Source organism: Phyllobates terribilis, unplaced genomic scaffold (assembly GCF_046119375.1).
Source record: "Phyllobates terribilis strain yellow unplaced genomic scaffold, ASM4611937v1 Scaffold_2__4_contigs__length_985480577, whole genome shotgun sequence".
NCBI lineage: Eukaryota > Metazoa > Chordata > Amphibia > Anura > Dendrobatidae > Phyllobates > Phyllobates terribilis.
In genome coordinates this window covers 69,988,280-70,008,627 of record NW_027362762.1, presented here as the reverse complement: position 1 = coordinate 70,008,627, position 20,348 = coordinate 69,988,280, and the positions used below count along the sequence as shown (strand labels likewise).

The window sequence follows — 20,348 nt, the reverse complement described above, 5'->3', positions numbered from 1 at the left end:
GGGAGGTTGTTCAGGATTTTTCTTGCTTTTTTTTCAGTGCTTTTTTCACTGTCCTTTTGTCTCTTTATATGCATGTACATAAAGTTCAGTGAAAAAATATATATCGCATTCTGGTTGAAAAAAACGCTAAAAAACTGACACCTGTGTTTTGGCAGTGTTTCTTTCACCACCCATTACTTCCAATGGGTGAAAAAATGCTGAAAGAAGTGACATGTTCTATTTTGCAAAAAAAACATGCAAAGTCCAAAATCCTGAGCAAAAAAAAGGAGATTTTTGTGTACTCACCGTAAAATCTCTTTCTCTTAGCCTCTAATTGGGGGACACAGGACCTTGGGTGTTATGCTGCTGTCCACTAGGAGGCGACACTATGCTTATCTAAAAAAGATTAAGCGTGGCTCCTCCTCTGCAGTATACACCCCGGGACGGCATCAGCCTACTCCAGTTTTGTGCAAAAGCAATAGGAGGAACGTAACATAGATAACATAACCATGCCTATAAGAAGGCAACTATGTACGATCTCAAAGGAAAACCAATATGAGAACTCAACTTAACAGCCCGGAACTGGCAAAGGGTGGGTGCTGTGTCCCCCAATTAGAGGCTAAGAGAAAGATTTTACGGTGAGTACACAAAAATCTCCTTTACTCTGTCGCCTCATTGGGGGACACAGGACCTTGGGACGTCCCAAAGCAGTCCCTGGGTGGGAAGCAATGGACGAATATTGTGTAGACGGGTCCCTACAATTGGGGCACCGCCGCCTGCAGAACACGTCTGCCCAGGCTCGCATCTGCTGAGGACTGGGTATGAACGTTGTAGTGTTTGGTAAACGTGTGTAGGCTAGTCCAGGTGGCTGCCTTACACACTTGTTGTGCCGAAGCCTGGTGCCGAAGGGCCCAGGAGGCCCCTAACGCACGTGTAGAATGTGCCGTAATACCTGCTGGAATAGGCGAATTTTTGAGGCGGTAGGCCTCTTGTATGGTGGATTTGATCCACCTGGCAAGGGTAGCTTTGGAAGCTGGTAGACCCTTGCGGCCGCCTTCCAGAAGAAGGAAGAGAGAATCAGACTTCCGGAAGGGCGCAGTCCTAGACACATAGATACGCAGTGCCCTGACAAGGTCAAGCGTATGCAGAGCCTTTTCCACTCTATGAACCGGAACCAGACAGAGGGATGGCAGTGAAATTTCTTCATTGAGGTGGAAGTTGGACACAACCTTCGGAAGGAAGGATGGAACCATACGAAGGACTACCTTGTTCTGGAAAAAAAATCAGGAAAGGCTGTCCGCAGGAGAGTGCCGTGAGTTCAGACACCCTGCGTAGCGAGGTGACTGCCACGAGGAAAATCACTTTCTGGGATAGAAGACGGAGTGGGACTTCCCTAAGGGGTTCAAAGAGTGTTTCCTGTAATGCAGTCAGCACCAGGTTGAGGTCCCACGCTTCTAGAGGTCGTCTGTAGGGGGGAACCAATCGGGAAACCCCCTGGAGAAATGTTCTTACTTGCGGTTTATGTGCAATGCGTTTTTGAAAAAGCACTGAAAGAGCTAACACCTGGCTCTTAAGGGAGGCCAGGTATAGTCTGGCTTCCAGACCCGATTGGAGAAAACCGAGTACCCTGGGTAGGGAATAAGGGAGTGGGGTCTGGTTACGAGATTCGCACCAGGTAAAGAAAGTTTTCCAGGTACGGTAGTAAATCTTGGCAGAAGTTGGTTTTCGTGCTCTGATCATGGTTTTAATAACGTCTGGCGAAAAACCTGCCTGGGTTAGAACCCAGGTCTCAATGGCCACGCCGTCAAATTGAGGGCTTCTAAGTTCTGGTGGTAGAACGGGCCTTGTGACAGAAGATCTGGGCGGTCGGGAAGACGCCAGGGAACGTCTGCTGTGAGTCGTACGATGTCGGCGTACCATGTACGCCTGGGCCAGTCCGGTGCGATTAGGATGGTTGGAACTCCTTCCTGTTTGATCTTTCTCACCACTCTGGAAATCAGGGGGAGAGGTGGAAAAATGTACAGGAGCTGGGACTGGGTCCAGTCCTGAACCAGGGCGTCCGCCGCTAGAGCTCTCGGGTCGCGTGTTCTGGTCATGAAGTTGGAGACTTTGGCATTGAGGTGAGACGCCATTAGGTCCACATCCGGAGTGCCCCAACGATGGCAGATCTATTGGAAGATTTCGGAATGGAGAGCCCACTCTCCCGAGTCTATTCCTTGTCGGCTGAGAAAGTCTGCTTCCCAGTTGTCTACACCCGGAATGTGGACCGCAGAGATAATGGAGCTCGTTTTCTCCACCCAGTGAAGGATGCGTGTCACCTCTCACATCACTCTGGCACTGCGGGTTCCCCCTTGGTGATTGACATATGCCACGGCTGTGGCATTGTCCGATTGTACTCTGATGTGAGAGGCTGCCAGTAAGTGATGGAAGGCTCTCAAAGCCAGGAGGATGGCACGAATCTCCAGGATGTTGATGGGCAAGGTTGCTTCCACTGGGGACCACTTGCCCTGTGCTCTGTGGTGTAGGTGTACTGCACCCCAACCTGTCAGGCTTGCGTCGGTGGTCAGGACCTTCCATTGACCTGGGAGAAAAGATTTCCCTTTTGTCAGAGAGGTCCGGTTGAGCCACCAGTGAAGGGACTTCCTGGTTGACGACGTCAGCTGGAACTTCCTGTCGAGAGAAGAAGGGTTCCTGTCCCATGACTCGAGAATGTCTAGTTGGAGAGGTCTGAGGTGAAGCTGGGCAAATGGAACCACTTCTATTGCCGCCACCATCCTGCCAAGGACTCTCATTGCAAACCGGAGAGATCGAGGGGGTTTGCTGAGAAGGGTGCGAACTCTTGGACGGAGAGGCAGTGCCTTGTCTTTCGGGAGAAGCACTAGGCCCTTGGAGGTATTAAATAGCATTCCCAGGAATGTCAGAGACTGGTTTGGGGTTGGTGATGACTTTTGTAGGTTGACTAACCAACCCAGGCGACTCAGGGTGTCAACTGTGATTGAGACACTGAGCTCGCAGTCCTTGAAGGTAGAAGCCTTGACGAGAAGATCGTCCAGGTATGGAAAGACTACTATGCCTCTGGAGTGTAGAACGTGCATGGTGGCTGCCATGACTTTGGTAAACACTCTGGGAGCCGTGGCGAGTCCGAACGGGAGAGCCACGAACTGGTAGTGGTCCTGGTCGATAGCGAACCTGAGAAATCTCTGATGGGCAGGTGCAATCGGTATATGCAGCTATGCATCTTGTATGTCTATGGAGGTGAGATATTCTCCTTTTTCCATGGATGCAATGATTGACCGGAGGGACTCCATACGGAAGGGACGTACTCGTACATATTTGTTGAGTTGTTTTAGGTCTAGTATGGGGCGTACCCCTCCTCCTTTCTTGGGGACTACGAAAAGATTGGAGTAGAACCCCTGGAAGCGCTCGGCTGCGGGAACAGGTATTATGACTCGTGCTTGAAGAAGCGATGAGACCGCTTGGTGGAAGGCGCGAGCTTTTACTGGCGATTTTGGGGGAACAGATATAAGGAGTCTGTTTGGTGGGTTGGAGGTGAACTCTATTTTGTATCCTGAAGATACTAGTTCCCTGACCCACTTGTCTTCTGTAATAGGTAGCCAGACTTGATGAAAGAGTAAAAGTCGGCCTCCTACAGGTGGAGTGTCTTCCTGAGTCCGTGAGTCATGATGAGGAGAAATTCTTAGATTTTCCTCCTTTTGATTTTGAGTGGCCTGCTTTTGACTGCCAGGATTTGTCCGACCTTTGTGTCGGCCTCGAGTCTTCCCTGCGTGTGAAGCGGCTGTTATTTTGTGGTGGTCGTGAAACGGACCAGCCAGAAGAGTTCCGAAAAGATCGGAATCGAGCTTGGTTATGCTTGTTACAATTGCACTTGGGTTTCAGTTGGGGAAGAGAGGTACTCTTACCCCCTGTGGCGTTGGATATCATCGTGTCCAAGCTTTCACCGAAAAGTCGACCGCTGAGGTATGGAAGGTGAGTGAGGGACTTCTTTGAGGCTGCGTCCGCTTTCCATTCACGCAGCCAAAGGATACGCCGAATTGTGATGGCGTGTGATATTGCGCCCGCTGCACCTCTTGCAGAATCCAGAGCTGCATGAAGCATGTAATCTGCCACAACTGCTATCTGAACTGCTTGGTTCTATAGTTCAGGGGCAGAAGCTTGGAGGCCAGTTTGTAGATTTTTTGCCCAAGCCAGTATGGCCTTGGCTGCCCAGACTGAAGCGAACGCGGGGGCTAGGGAGGCCCCTGTGGTTTCGCAAATTGAGCGAGCCATACTTTCTACCTGCCTGTCTGCTGCATCCCTAAGGGTTGAGCTATCTGGCAGTGAAAGAAGGGTCTGTGCTGCTAGTCTGGAGACTGGGGGGTGCACTGCCGGTGGGTCTGCCCATTCTTTGGTGGTTTCCTTTGGAAAGGGGTAAAGGGCCTCCAGAAACTTGCGATTGTTAAGCTTCTTGTGAGGCTGTGAGAACTGTTTTGTGAGGATAGATTTAAATTCTGGATGATCCAAGAAAACCTTAGGTGGTTTCAGAGCTCCTTCAAATGAAATCTTATTTTGTGGTGAATCCGGCATCGGATCAGAGATGTCCAGCACCCGATGTATGGACGAGATTATGTCCTCAACTAGCGCTGCATTGCTAGGTGGGATTGGAGTTAGGGATCCATCAGTTTCCTTGTCTGAGTCAGAATCGCAGACGCCTTCTGACTCCTGTGTATCACTAAGGTGTGTCCTAGGTGACCCAGAATGAGGGATTTCTCTGGACGGAGAAATATCTCGTCTGTCCCTGGTAGGGGACTGTGTAGATGACCTGTGACTACAGTATCTCTCCCTAGACAGGAATGACTGTGTGCTATGGGATGACGCAGATGAGGGTGACCTATGGGTGCGCTTGCGTCCTGACCTTGACATGGATGTGCTTGGGTCAGTATGTGACTGCGTCCGGTTTTCCCTTTGTTGGGTAGCATTCATAGTCGAGGTATGGCTTTGCAGAGCCTGAAGCAATTTGGAGCTCATGTCATCTATGGACTGTGTCATAGATTGTGACATTTGAGTGACCCATTCCGGCGTAGCATTAGACACTGAAGGGTTGGTAGGGGCTACTTGGGACTCTGGCACAGTAGTCTGAGTACAATCCTTGCAATGCGGATATGTGCAGCCGCTGGGAAGAGCATTACTGCAGGATGTACAGAAAGAGTAAAAGCAGTCCTGCCTGGTTTTCTTAGACTTTGAGCCCGGCATAGTGCACCAGGAGTAGCTATGCAAAAGGGCTAACTGTGCAGAGGAGGATACAGAGTAATAAAGTTCACAGCTGAGGTAACTCAGACTGTGAACTTACCCCACCAATGTGCCCCTGTGAACAGCGCCGAAAGAGCCTGGTCCTGAGCCTCCCCGGAGACCTGGCTGGCCTGTATGCGTCCTGCAGCTTATGATGGCCGCCGTAGCTCTTCTGCTGCTTGCAGAGATGAAGGAGAAGGGGGGCGGAGCGCTGCAAGGGCGGCAGTTGCTATGGAGATGCGCGCCCTGCAGCCTAGATCCGCCCCCTGTGTGACACCGCAGTGAGTAAAAATGGTCATCCGGGGGACGGGCCGGGGGGGGGTGGGGGCAGAAAATGGGCGGCGGCTTTGGCTAGGCCGAAGCCGCGGTGTAAATTTATTTTCTATGCCCAAAAGGGCTCCAGGCCAGCGCGGTAGACCGGGAGGGGGGGGGAAGGTCAGATTAAAACCGGACCCCCCCGGATTGAAAGGCAAAATGGCGGTGGGGACATAAGTGGAAGGGGGTCTCTGAAAAGAGTCCCCCTTAGGCGCTTAAGATGAAAAGCTGCCGCAGGTACAGAGCCTGTGAAGGCCTGTGCCTGTATGTGCCATGGCTGCCTGCACTCCCCCCGGCGCCTACAGGGTCCCACAGACAGACTGGGGCTCCTGTATTGCTGCTGGTCCTCGGCTGCGGTGTGCTGGCTGGTGAGAGCTGCAGATGCTGCCGTCCAGGCCCTACCTGATGGTGTCTCAACCTAATACCCCCAGGGGGGATTAGGGAGGGTGCCGCTGTCACCGTCAGGGGGCTTTGTCCTCGCCTCAACTTCGGACCAAGACCGAGGGAATTGGGGAAGGAGGGGGGTTCTCAACTTAGAGCCTGACCCGAGGGGCCGGAGAAGGAGCAACATTGGGTATATGCCATCTCAACTTCAACTGTGCACCCTGTAGTAGGGGGCAGAGGAAGGAGCCATGCCGGGGGTCTCTTAAGAGACCCTCTTTTCTTCATCTGTAATCCCGTGCTGAAGCGAGGGACGAGTGAAGGTCTGAGGTGTGCCTCCTTGCGACACTAAGCAAAAACTGGAGCAGGCTGATGCCGTCCGGGGGTGTATACTGCAGAGGAGGAGCCACGCTTAATCTTTTTCAGATAAGCATAGTGTCGCCTCCTAGTGGACAGCAGCATAACACCCAAGGTCCTGTGTCCCCCAATGAGGCGACAGAGTAATAACCATGATGTGGACATGAGATTTCTGGAATCTCATAGACTTTGCTGGTACTGCAAAATGCAGCTGAAAATTTGCATAAAAAAAAAACCATGATGTGTGAACATAGCCTTAGAGAAATAAACATTCAGTATCTCCACATCCACAAAGTTCGATCTGTCAAAATATAAAATTACTTAACCCGTATACTAACACGAAAAAAAATGAATTAAAAAAAAAACAAAAAACAGTATAGGTTTTTCGGAGCCTGCTTTTGAATGTGATAAAAAAGCGATCAAAACATTATGTCCCCTAAAATAGTATTAATAAAAACTACAAAAAAAAAAAAAGTTCATCGATTGAAATGCAAAAAGATCTCAGAAAATAGCAACAGAAATCTTTTTTTTTTAGCATCTGGGTTTTTCTTTTCCACCACTAGAAAACTTCAAGTTTGGCAACGCTGTAATAGTGCTGACCTGAAGAATCATGTTGCCAGTTCGATTTTACAGCACAATGATTGCACAAAAGCAAAACAAACATAAATTACTGAATTCCACCTTCCCACCATTTCACCCCATTTGTAATTATTTCCCATTTTCCAGTACATTATATGATAAAATAAATGGTGCCCTGGGTGAGCACGTCACTGCTGCTCACTGTAGGCTCAATGCTCCTTTACAGACGCTGCATCGTCTCACCCGCGACTGCTGGGTCATGTGACCCCTCTAACGCCAGGGTCTCTCGCCATGATAACGTCACGCGGCTTTGGTTTGCAGTCTCGTCTCTGATGCTGGCCGACAGCCGGGACAGGTCGTCTGGTATTAGAGTGGAGTCACTGCTCATCCTAGTGACGTCAGGGTGACGTTGCAGAGGATCACCGTGTCCGGAACGCTCATTCCGACCTACATGGTATTGACCATAGAAAAGAATTTCAGAACTTATCAGAAAGAAATAAACCAAAAGGCAACATGGGAATGGGACACAAAACCCAACCTGGTTGGGCCCTTTCCCTGCCTTTTTTGGTTGGGCTCTTTACCTGTCTGGTTTTCTCTGAGTTCAGAAATCCCCGTGCTGGAGCGGCGTCCGCTGTCGCAGGGCGTCTCCACCTCCATGATGGCGCTCAGCTCGTGCTGCTGCAGGAACGGCCCCAATTTAGTCTTTGTGACCGGCGGCTTGGAAGGTCTCCACTTCTGCTCCCTTCCGGGAGGTCTCAGTAGGTAGCTATTACTGGACTCAAAGTCTAAACACAAGAAAAAAAATGGTAAAATTTAAAACTAGTTGAAAAAAAAAATACTAGAAAGCAAAAAACAAAACAATATTATTCATCTGTTCAATCCCCCATTGCACCAGTGGCCGATACCTTGCTTTCCTAGAGTGAAGACTTACCATACATCCATGTAACCACTGCAGCCAATCACGGGCTTCATCAGTACAGTACATGACCACTGAGAACAGTCACCGGTCCTACCAAATATATGCCGGTATGGCAGGTCTACACTCCAAGAAAATAAAGAACTAGTGGAATTCGCTGTGTTGAAGTGTCGGGGGGTGGGGGAAATTTAACAAGAGACTAGTGTCTGTTTTTTTTTCACATTTGATTTTGATATTTTTACATTTTATATCAGTGTAATCTAAAAGATATATGTACTCTATATAGAGGCAGGATATTGTACAGGAAGAGGAGGAGGCAAGCTGTGACATCACCTATTGTGAATGGTGGATCCTGTGTTATCTACTGTATATAGAGGTGTTATCAGTTATTGTACAGGAGGAGGAGGTGAGCTGTGACATCACCTATTGTGAATGGTGGATCCTATGAGTTTGCAGGCAGCCAGTGAAGCGCTTCACTTACTTGTAACCACAGAGAAGTCTTCCTCCTCCTCCTCCTCCTCCTCCTCATCATCATCATCCAACACCTTCAGCAGTGCAGACATAAACTGGTATCGTTCATGTTCAGGAACCATGTGGAGATCAGCAGGAATCGTCCCCTTTCTAGGCTTAAAAAAATAAAACAAAACACAAAAAAATTTTTCCATAATGTCCAAGATGGACTCTATTAGTCCAGTTAGGAAACCTGAACCTGCAGTCGCTGAAACAATACACTGTAATACTCTGGTATTGCAGTGTCCTGTAAAGGTACCGGTCTCCTGTGAAGCATGGCCACAGGAAGGTCTTTGTAGAAATGACACCATGTCAGATACAGAAGCCTTAAAACAGGCCCCCAGCTGCTATTGCAACCCATCAACGTGATGCGTGGGGAAAAGATGGGCGCCAAGCTGATGCCGGCAATCTATTAAGCCTTTTAGATGTCATTGTGAAGCTGACAGTGGCATATAAGAGGCGAGACTGCTGCGACAGCAGTGAGCTAAATGTATGCTGCTAAGTGGTCTAACATCCAACATCTCACCTCTGTGGGGCCAAGGAGCTTCTCCAAAGACTCTTGGTGCCTTCGAATCTGTTCCTCCAGCTCCTTCTGCTTGTGTAGGAGATGTTGCTCTTGACTTTTCTGCTTAGACAGTAGAGATTCTCGTTGCTCGTCCAGCTGGACCTGCATTTCCTTCAGGTGGTCCTGCTGGTTACGGATCTCTGTGGCAGAAGATAGAAGCCTCTCCCGGAATTCCTGAACATTGGAAAAGTCTCCTAGGGGTGGAGGACGTAGTCTTCTGCTTACTTGTTCTTCAGGAAACGTAAAGGAGATGCTTGGTTCGGAGAAATCAACCTGAGGAAGCCCTAAAGAAAGTGCTGGAGGAAGCGGGAGGTACGATGTACCGGAGGAGGAGTCGTGCTCTCCTGGACTGGACGTTGAGGAAAGCTTTTCAGAACCGGTTACAGTAACTCGGGCTTCATTTGGACTGTGAGATAACAGTCCCTGAGGACTTCTGCTTCCAAAAAGGTGAGGGTACGAGTAGTCCACACCAGCAGGACTCTCGGATCTAAGTTTATACTGGTTCAACGCCAGGAAATCACTTGCAGATGACGGAGCGGGCTCGAGCACCTGTCTACCATTTCTAGGACTCCTCTGTTGTGTATGTACTGGTCCTTGTGACAGCTTTTCTGTAGACAGAGATTGATTCGATGAGGATAGTAAGGAAGGAGGTGACACAGCAGCACACGGCCGGTCATTTTCAGGAGGCTTTGGTTGTGGACTTTGAGCACTTCTTGTGCTTTCTTCAGCCCTACCTGGGCTTTCTACGTGCGACGTGGATAAGTGAGGATACCGATTCTTCAACAGTAACTGGTATTCCTGCAAACGTTTACGGGCATCATCCAGAGATTGCTGGTGAAGCCTAAAACACGAAAGGACGAAAAGCTCAAAATAAAAGACAACGAGGAGAAAGAAGATTCCTGGGGAACAGATATTTATAGCTTGCAGTCTGATGTTACCCCCAGAGAGTAGAAGAAGTGGGGAAGAATAACCCAAGACTGCAAGACGAGTCACAATGGAAACTGCTTTTCATAATACATACCTATTCTGCTCTATCAAGCGCTGCTGGTATTCCCGAATCATCTGAATATGCAAACTTTCAGCTGATGTGTTCAATTGGAAGACTGGGGTTGCAGATTCCTTAGGGGCAAAAAAAAATAAAAATTAATGCAAAAACACATAAAAAAGGGAAATTCCACAAATAAAGTGTATTTATTGTATAATCTCAGCATGCAGTCATTGCATAGGAGGCATCATGTTTCACTACTTCCAAAAAAAAAAATCGTACTCTTTAAATCCTACTTGTGTGCAATCTACACAATTGGCAGTAAACGTACCCAGCAAAAACAAAACAAAACAAAAACTGCTGTGTGTCAAGCATCAGCTTCATACTAGATTCATTATATAATAGGGATGAGTAGGACAACACCGGGATTACTGAATATTATCTTAGGAGGGGTTCAGCATTCTGGGTGGGATGTCACTTATCCGACGGCCGTGTACAAGTCCACTCTATGCCGTCCAACTAGGGCAGCAATTGACTGCTGCAAGTGCAGTTTTATGCCTCCATGCAAATGCACCTAGGCAAAACCATTAGGCTGTGTGCCCACGATGCGTTTTGTAAGCGTTTCCGCAGCGGCAATTCCACTGCAGAAACGCTTAAAAAACGCTTGGTAGAAGGTCTGCCATGTTCCCCAATGATAATCCGCATGTGCTGTGCACATGCTGTGGAAATTTCCGCTGCGGATTATCATTGGGGAAAAAAACGCAGCACTACCAATTATTTTGTAGAAGCGCTGCGTTTTCGCCGCCATTGACTTGCATTGGAACGCATGAAATCCGCATCACTGGATCTGTACATGAGGATTACATGCGTTTCAATGTGCGGATGGTACCCGAGTGTGGAGGAGAGGAGACGAGACTCTCCTCCGGACCCGGGTACCATAGAACCTGTAAAAAAAAAAAGAATAAAATAAAAAATAAACATTATATTTACCTTCTGATGGCCCCCGGTGTCTCTGTCCTGGCTTGCCAGCAGATCGCGGTGGACTCAAGGACCTGCCATGACGTCATTTAGTCATATGACGGGTCACGCGACCGCTGACGTCGGCAGGTCCTTTCAGTGTACTGCGAGCTGCCGGCAAGCCGAGACGCATCGAATAAAGATAACCGGGGGCCATCAGAAAGTAAGTATATATTTATTTTTTACCATTCTTTCGGTCACACTATATAAATCCATGCTGGTTGCATGGATTTATATGGTGTGACCAAGTTGTCAAGCACTTTCCAAGTGATAATAAAAATCGCTTGGAAAGCGCTTGACAACCCGCATGCGGAAATGCATGTGAAGAACGCTTCACATCCGCATGTCCCTGGCAGGAAAAACACATGTACAATTCGCATGCATTTTTTCTGCCAGGGAGATGCAGAAACGCTCAGGAAAAAATCCGGAGAATTTCTGCATCGTGGGCACATAGCCTTAGATGAGTCCAAACTTTTGCACAGCTGATTTCACAGGTTTTAGATGCAGATTTTGATGCAAACATGTGGTAACAATTTGTGCCAAATGTGCAAAGTTATTGACACGCTGTGGATTATACTGTCTGCAGGATGCCCTAAATTATGAACAAAGTTCCCTGTTATATGTGGATAGCGTGTTTTTACACGTGGTTTGTCCATAATCTTCCAACAAAAAGAAAAGGCTTATACTGTGTTGCAGTAAGGCCGGGTGGTACCTCTGGTTTTCCATCCACCACTGCTGGCTCCGGTTCTTCCTCCTGGGACGTTACACTGCTCCCCTGTTCTTCTTCCCGCATCTTTTGGAATTTTGTCTCTAAGCTTTTTCTCTCTTCTTCCAGTTTGTGTATCAGTTCCAGTTGTTCCAGCTTCTGCCGCTCCAGCTCTTCCATCTGTAAATGCGGAATAACAGTAACCAAAAGGGATAATCTTTCATCAATACATTTACATGCTTGCAGCAATCATGATCCTAACCACCGCCCCGCCACATTATTAACATGCCACACGACTCTACGCCATCCGCATACCGAGCCGATCTAACACTAAGTGTACGAGCTGCACAAAAAGGCCTCGACTTTGCACACAGCAGCGAGGGGTTATTGCTATATCTGTAGGTACAGTCAAGTCACTTATGTACGCTAGACTTTAAAATCACAAATGCAAGAAAGAAAAGTTATGGAAATCCCCTGGAACATTCAACTTTGTTGAGCTTTGCAGTCATAAATCATCTGAAAGGAGCTCGGAAAAGTTACAAACTCTCCCGTAAGACAGGACAAGTTCACTGATGGATTCTAAGTTAGCTCATTCTGCAGCAAACAGTAATTTTTGCCAGAAAAAAAAAAAAATTGTACCTAAAAGTGGACAACTCCTTTAATATACTATACTAGTACTGATTCGCCCATAGGGTACATTTTAGGTGAGGTGCTGTGCCACCCCTCCATGTACTCTGTGCAGTGAAGACCGGGTTACCTTAATATTCCGCTCGGCTTCCATTCTGATGCGCGCGGCTTGTTCATGAGGATGGAGAATAGACTTCCCGGCCAATACTGTGTTATCAGTCACTTCATTAGAGTCTAAGAGAAGAAGACAAAAGGGAAAAAAAAAATCATTGCACAGAATTGCTGATTTTTATACATAATACATCACAGGGGAAGAGCCAGATCTATACGGCCAAGAACATCTTCAAAGAATAAGACAGAATATTAGAGTGCGCTTCTGAGTAATGACTTTCCCAGATCTAAGGCCTCCATTCACATTTATGACCTTTTTGATATTTTGAAGGTCAAGGAAGGCCCTATACATGATTTGTGTATTTTCTATTTTGGGGGGGTATTTTGGAGATCCACATTGTCACAGACTATCAGCCGACAGCTTCGCTCCTTTGAACCCGATAGTGCCAGGGCAAGCAATGATTCCCTGCCCCTTCCACCTGGTAGGCTATACCGCCCTGTAAAACACCAAAAAGCTCAGCCAAAAGCAGGACAGCAATAAAACGGCACGAAACAAGCAACAAGAACAAAAACTGTGAAGAGATCGATGTTCCCAGGCAATCGGAACCGATCCTGGGAAGGGAGAAAAGTAGAACAAGGTGGGATCTATGACCCGCAATGTATGCAACGAGAAATCTACCCATAGAAAACTGGTAGGATGAGAAAGGGGACAACCCCTGAGGAACTCTACACCCACTTGTGAAATGAAAACAAGGGTGTAAGGAGTCAGAAACCTGTACCCAAATGGAAAAGACTGAAAAAGGACAAGATTTTGAAAGTGAATAATCTTATGAGACGGAAATCCAGAAGTTTCTACCAAGGAAGTAAGAATCCCAAGTGTGCAGATAACCATGGCAGATGTATCAGCCATAGCCATGATTCACAGAATGGATAAAGAAAAGACCACTGAAATTCCAAACTTCGCCTTTTTCAGCCACTAGATAAGAGGAGGAATGACAGACACCAAGAAGGAAGTAAAGGACATGGAGCACCAGCATCAGATGAATCAGGTTGGATTATCAGGCTTGGTAAGGCCAGTCGGGCTCCATGAGCAGCATGAAGCCCTCCAACTGACCCTCAAGAGTACGAGGCAGATGGGAACTGTGGGCTCATGGAACTGGTGACTAAGCTGGATTCTTGATAAAGAGACGGAAACCATCCATCGAGATAGATAAGTTATACAAGGTCCCAAAAGGAGAGACCACTCCCGTAAATCTAAGGGTTGGATCTTCAAATGAGACAATATGTGGCCTAGATTGTCCACCTTGGAGAAAACACTGAACCCCCCCCCCCCCCCCCCCAAAAAAAAAAAATGCACCTGGGGCAGAACCCTGATGGCTACCGCTATGTCAAGAGGAGATCTGGAGATGACCGCAGTAGTTTATCAAGGGCTGAACCTGTACTTTATGGTCCCGGTGTGCACCTAAGAATTATTAAAAAAGGTGAGGTTCCAGTTAAAGGAGGTCATCGTAGGGTTGAGCCAACGAGAATTGGGCAAAGGAAACATCCTACATAGGATCTACATGAGATGGTGGATATGATCGCCATTTGGAGGCGAGACAGCAGAGAGAGGGCAGGAGTGTTAGCCAGGGAGAGAAGACCCTCAAGACATGAGGGAGCTTAATGACGTTACCAGAAAGTTTGCCGAAAAATGGCAAGTTAGTAGATAAAACACCCCTACACATGTCCACGAACATTTAAGGTTTAGATTGAGGAGAGTTCAGCAACACCTTGGAACAGGGAAGTGTAATAATAGCCGAAAAATGCCATCATGGTAATCATAAGATGTCACGAGTTTTCAGTTGTTTTTTTTCATAAACCTAGAAAAAAATCAAACACCATTTCCGTCAGTGACGACCATCCTGGCTGGTGAGGTGGACCTCACCCTTAACATGGAGGGTGTCCATCATTGCCCACATGAAAGTCCAGTATAGTAGAGGCCAGACTAGCACAATGTTTGGGGCTCAGAGGCCAAGTCAGAGGTGTCATCCAAGATATCGGACAGGGCAGGAGGAATACAGAGAGCAGATCGACTGTGCAGGATCAGTGTAAAGAGGCTCTTGATTCCTGGACACCGAGCCCTTGGTTGGATTCAAACACAGGACCGAAATGCTTCAAAGCTTCAGTCCTAACCACTGAGCCACTGTGCTGCTCCACGGTGAGGAGAAGGTTTAGGGGAGGACCAATCTGTGATGACACATGCTCCAGAAGCTTAGACCAGTCTGATAAAAAAGACTAGCGAGGGTACCCAGAGGCATAGGTTATGGGAAATGTCTATGTGAACAGCTAGGTTCATGAGCGGGTATAAGGAGTCCCGAGAAGGAGTAGGATAAAGATGCCAAACCAGGGGATGGGCCCTGGCTAGCCGCAGGACAGTCTTTATTGCGACAGCGAACATAGGATGCAACTATAATGAGAAAGTTACGGGGGTTGTGGGCCTTGGCGCAGAGTCCCTCAAAGATAATCATCAGCATGCTGTGCCAGGAGACATCTGGGAAAAATTGTGACTTTTGAAGGTCAGAAAGCCATGCCCTGCCAAACAAAGATGGGATTGAAGGCCCTAGAGGAAGATTCTGCCCTCCTAATTGAAGAATAGTGAAGGAATCAGAGGCTGAAAAAGGAGGTTGCGGCCTAGTCCTGGGAAAATCTAGGGACTAAAGTAAAAGAATCCCAGCATGGGCGAGGCACGCCTGTTGCGAAGGTCGGCGGACGGTGTCTAAATTAATAAAAAATAAAAAATGGCGGCGGGCAATGGAGAAGAGGGGGCCTGGTGATACCCCCAATTAAGTAAAATAAAACCTCTAGAAAAGAAAAGTAGTGCCAAAGAAGCTGCAATGAGACAGGAGTTACATTTAATGGGAGACACAGGACCATTGGTGATATTTGTTGCCAGCAGGAGGACATCACTAGCGATATTCCTCATGCATTCTGAAGGGGATAAAACTGACCCGTTCTGACGATTGGTGCAGAGGTTGGACCCCTCTGATCGATGTCATAATTATCCATATAAATGGCCCACCCTGTATACATATTATTTATATATATATATATATATATATATATATATATATATATATATATATATATATATATATATATATATATATATATACACACACACACACACTGCTCAAAAAAAATCAAGGGAACATTTAAACTACAGAATATAACTCCAAGTGAATCAAACTTCTGTGAAATCAAACTGTCCACTTAGGAAGCAACACTGATTGACAATCAATTTCACCTGCTGTTGTGCAAATGGAATAGACAATAGATGGAAATTATTGGCAATTATCAAGACACCCTCAATAAAGGAGTGGTTCTGCAGGTGGGGACCACAGACCACATCTCAGTACCAATGCTTTCTGGCTGATGTTTTGGTCACTTTTGAATGTTGGTTGTGCTTTCACACTCGTGAAACCCCTGGTGCGGTTGGCCCTGGGTTCCTCCTAATGCAGGACAATGCCAGACCTCATGTGGCTGGAGTGTGTCAGCAGTTCCTGCAAGATGAAGGCATTGAAGCTATGGACTGGCCCGCCTGTTCCCCAGACCTGAATCCGATTGAGGACATCTAGGACATCATGTCTCGCTCCATCCACCAACGTCACGTTATACCACAGACTGTCCAGGAGTTGGCAGATGCTTTAGTCCAGGTCTGGGAGGAGATCCCACAGGAGACCATCCGCAACCTCATCAGGAGCATGCCCAGGCATTGTAGGGAGGTCATACAGGCACGTGGAGGCCACACACAATACTGAGCCTCATCAGGAGCATGCCCAGGCGTTGTAGGGAGGTCATACAGGCGCGTGGAGGTCACACACAATACTGAGCCTCATCAGGAGCATGCCCAGGCGTTGTAGGGAGGTCATACAGGCACGTGGAGGTCACACACAATACTCAGCCTCATCAGGAGCATGCCCAGGCGTTGTAGGGAGGTCATACAGGCACGTGGAGGCCACACACAATACTGAGCCTCATCAGGAGCATGCCCAGGCGTTGTAGGGAGGTCATACAGGCGCGTGGAGGTCACACACAATACTGAGCCTCATCAGGAGCATGCCCAGGCGTTGTAGGGAGGTCATACAGGCGCGTGGAGGTCACACACAATACTGAGCCTCATCAGGAGCATGCCCAGGCGTTGTAGGGAGGTCACACAGGCACGTGGAGGCCACACACAATACTGAGCCTCATTTTGACTAGTTTTAAGGACATAACATCAAAGTTGGATCAGCCTGTAGTGTGTTTTTCCACTTTAATTGGGGGGGGGGGGGGGGTGAGGGGGTGACTCCAAATCCAGGCCTCCATTGGTTAATAAATTTGATTTCCATTGATGATCTTTGTGTGATTTTGTTGTCAGCACATTCAACTTTGTACAGAACAAAGTATTCAATGAGAATATTTCATTCATTCAGATCTACGATGTGTTATTTGAATGTTCCCTTTATTTTTTTGAGCAGTGTACTTAGTGTCTGCCTCCAAAAGCAGGGCTGTGGAGTCGGAGTCGGTGTCCATTTTGGTGGAGTCGGTATAAAATGGACCAACTCAGACTCCTAAAATATATAATAAATTGGGTACAGTAGTTCAATGCGGCTTGTGGGGAATATTTTTTCATAAGAATTTGGGAAAGTTATGAAATGTCCTATAAATGTCTGTCCTATTCCTGATCTAAGGGTCTGGACTTTTAGCTGAGAAAAATGTGTCCTACAGTAAATTTATCACTTAAACATGAGCCGTGTATGAGGGAGTCGGAATTATGGAAATTGAGGAGTCGGAGTCAAAGGTTTAGCTTACAGACTCCACAGCCCCGTCCAAAAGGCAGCAGTTATAACCCATGGACTATATCCCCAATAACATGGACCAGAAACTGATATGACTCTGTTGTCTTTCTTTTGCAGACACTCTATCTGCAAAAAAAACGTGGACATGTGAACAGCTCCATATGCTATAATGCATGCACCGTCCTTTTGAAAATTTGATGTATGAATGAAGCCTTAGCAAGAGAAAGCCGAAAAATATTGAGCAAGATGTGGGCTACATTTCACATGGTTTTGATTTTATCCAAGTACAATGTAATAGAGCAGCCTGGCCACTACCGGAACGCCACGATCAGGAGGAATTACCAATTGCAGACTTGTATTTCGCCTCTTGGACGACATCTGCAGCTTCCTGATGGGCGGGCAGAGAGCCGGACTCCAGAGTGCCGCTGGCGTGGTCTGACGTCTCTGCTTTGGCGTTCCACTCGTCCTTCTGAGTCCGTATTCGGTTTAATAACCTTTTCAGCACTTTCTTTGATGGTGGTTCTCCAGTTTCTCCTGAACAAATAGAAAAATCACCTAAAACGTCTCAAAAACAGGACACAGCATATAAAAAGAGACAATGACCAAAATGGTAAATCCTGTCTCCTTACTGTGCTGCTCTTCTACCTCCGTTCCCCCAGGATGGCGCTCTACCCCAGACACCACTTCTGGCTCCGCAGTCAGATCCAGGTCTTCATCCATACTGGCGACAGAGGGATCGGGCAGGGGCTGGGGTTTTAGCTGTAGGACCATGTCACCTCTCATTTCTTAAAAGCACAAAAATTAAGAATTTAAGGGGTGATCTCCCTTGTCTGTTTGGGTTTTTTTTTTTTATTAACAAATTGTGAGGGAACCGGACAGAAAGTTATCAATTCCTCAACAGCGCTGCCACAGAAAGCGGAAAACAATGTTCACTCCATATAATTACATAGCCACACCATTTAAAGGGGGTTTTCTGGTTTTGTAAAAAAATCTGCTTTACTCACTCTCTTGTCACATCAACAGCGCTGCAGCCAATCAGTGAGCTCAATGGCTCTGCCAGCATAAATGCTATGGGCCACTTAAAGCTACTGAGCGCACAGACTGGCTGCAGCACTGTCGAAGCGACGTTGCTGAGAACAACTCCGCATAGGAGATGTCGAACATTTAAAAAAATAAATAAAAAAGAAACCCGTTGGTCAGGTTAAAATGGAAACCGGCTGAGCGAGCTCTTACTTGCATTTCTCGTATACATGTCCTCGAACGCAGACTCGAGCTCCCTCTGCCATTCCTCCCTAATCTCTGCTCGGCGGTACGCCGGCTCAAACAGCTGCTGCGGCATCTTGGCTACGATCTGTCGCCGTCTGGACAGGTCATCCTGCTGCATCTGCTCCAGGTCTTTCATTAGCCTGTCCCTATCCTGGGGGAGAATAAGAGAAGCGGCATAAACCCAAGACGTTCTTAAATGGGTGGTCCACAACCTTAATATCGATGGCTTCTCCTTAGGAAGGGTCATCAATCTAAGATCACTGGGGAGCGACACCCGACACCCCCCGCCTCGCTGCCGATACCAGTAAACAGTGTACGGAGCAGCTCAGTTCCCATTGAAGTGTGCGAGACCACCTTTATAGCACTGACCTGGGCGAGTTGAACCATTTTTAAAGCGTGAGATCCGCGGAGGGCGGCCTTCTCCATTTGTTCCCGCCTCTCACGGTCCTCTTCCTGTTGAAGCGCACTCAGCCGCTTCTCTTCTTCCACGGCTGCAGAGAGCGCGTCAGTCTGGAAAGTAATAAATATGGCGGAAATAGTGAATAAGCGCATACTACTGGTATAGCAGCCGCCTCCAACCTGTGCCCCAGCAACTGCCCCAAGACTATAACTCCCAGCATGACCAACTAGAGATTGGTTGCAAATTGCATAAAATTCAAGATCTGCAGCCCCCTTCAGACACTTAGGGTCCGGTTCATTATTGCATTTGTGCCATTTCTTTTAATTTTATTTATTTATTTATTTATTTTTATAGTTTTTGTTGTTTTTCATTTGCGCCTTATTCTTCTTTTAATTTCCACCTTTTATAGATGTTCACCTATTTTTATTTTTTTTATATGTTTGTCATTGTGGGCAAAGTTTGGGGTTTTCAGGGTGTTTTTCGGGCAGATTCATCAATGGTGACTTTCTAAAAAAAAAGTTGGCAACATTTTTTGTGCACATTACGGAGTAATTTTTTTGTATGTCAGAAATTCTTGTGCAAATTTTACCACATTTTAGCGGAATATGCGACTTTGAGCTACAAAAAAAAGTGACAAAAATTATATTAAAGAGCATTTTTTGATTTTGCTTCAATTATAGGAATCGCATGTGACAATTTGAATAATTTGGTGCAAAATAAATAAATAAAAAAATAAATTAATTAAAAAGGCGGTGACAAGAAAATATGACGGTCATCAGGGACCCCCCAGGAGATGCCACAGTGCGATGGCCCCTGCTATATCTCACCTGCTCAGTATCCATCTCTCGGTCCACATAGGCTTCAGGTAAGTGGTAGTAGGAAGTGGAGAAGTTGTCTACATTGCAGACCTTCACCAATGGGAGACGCTGGGCAATTTCAATATTCTGTTTTGACATAAGGAAGAGTCACAGATATATTCAGGTTATATACAGGCAACCCTGTGCATTATTTTTATATTACCGTATTTTTCGGACCATAAGACGCACTTTTTTCCTCCAAAATTTTGGAGGAAAATGGGGGGTGCGTCTTATAGTCCGAATGTTGTATATGGGTGTATATTTATGTTGGGTGTGGGGAGAGCGGTATCGGTGGAGGAGCGGGGCACAGGAGGCAGAAGCTGCCTGCTGCAGCCTACACTGTCCCCGCTGCTGAAGAAAATGAATATTCACTGCTCCCCACGCCCATGAGGCGTGGGGAGCACTGAATATTCATGCTCCTTAATAGCAGCACACAGTGTAGCCGCACTGCTGCTCCTGGCTATCTCCTGTGCCCGCTGTTAAAGGGCATGAATATTCAACCTCTCTCCACGCCTATGGGCGTGAGGAGGTGGTGAATATTCATGCCTTTTAATGAGCGGGCACAGGAGATAGCCAGCAGCAGCAGCGCGGCTCCGCTTAGTGCCGGCTATGAAGGAGAGTGAAGTCACTGCTCCCCGCGCACACAGACCCAGCGTGGGGAGCAGTGACTTCCG

At 47.2% G+C, this 20,348-nt stretch overlaps 1 protein-coding gene across 2 annotated transcripts in view; it reads right to left on the bottom strand.

Moving 5' to 3' along the window:
- LOC141192996 (uncharacterized) overlaps positions 1 to 20,348 on the bottom strand; it is a 55,232-nt gene that overhangs the window by 25,765 nt on the left and 9,119 nt on the right. For both annotated transcript variants that reach the window (XM_073662074.1, XM_073662075.1), the window contains exons 6-17: positions 19,645 to 19,761; positions 18,787 to 18,927; positions 18,385 to 18,568; positions 17,781 to 17,936; positions 17,494 to 17,685; positions 12,354 to 12,457; positions 11,603 to 11,776; positions 9,910 to 10,007; positions 8,850 to 9,729; positions 8,295 to 8,439; positions 7,479 to 7,682; positions 7,141 to 7,344 (exon numbers count right to left, since the gene is read on the bottom strand). In XM_073662074.1, coding sequence (XP_073518175.1) covers positions 7,141 to 7,344; positions 7,479 to 7,682; positions 8,295 to 8,439; positions 8,850 to 9,729; positions 9,910 to 10,007; positions 11,603 to 11,776; positions 12,354 to 12,457; positions 17,494 to 17,685; positions 17,781 to 17,936; positions 18,385 to 18,568; positions 18,787 to 18,927; positions 19,645 to 19,761 — 2,599 coding nt within the window. The remainder of the gene's footprint in view (positions 1 to 7,140; positions 7,345 to 7,478; positions 7,683 to 8,294; positions 8,440 to 8,849; positions 9,730 to 9,909; positions 10,008 to 11,602; positions 11,777 to 12,353; positions 12,458 to 17,493; positions 17,686 to 17,780; positions 17,937 to 18,384; positions 18,569 to 18,786; positions 18,928 to 19,644; positions 19,762 to 20,348) is intronic.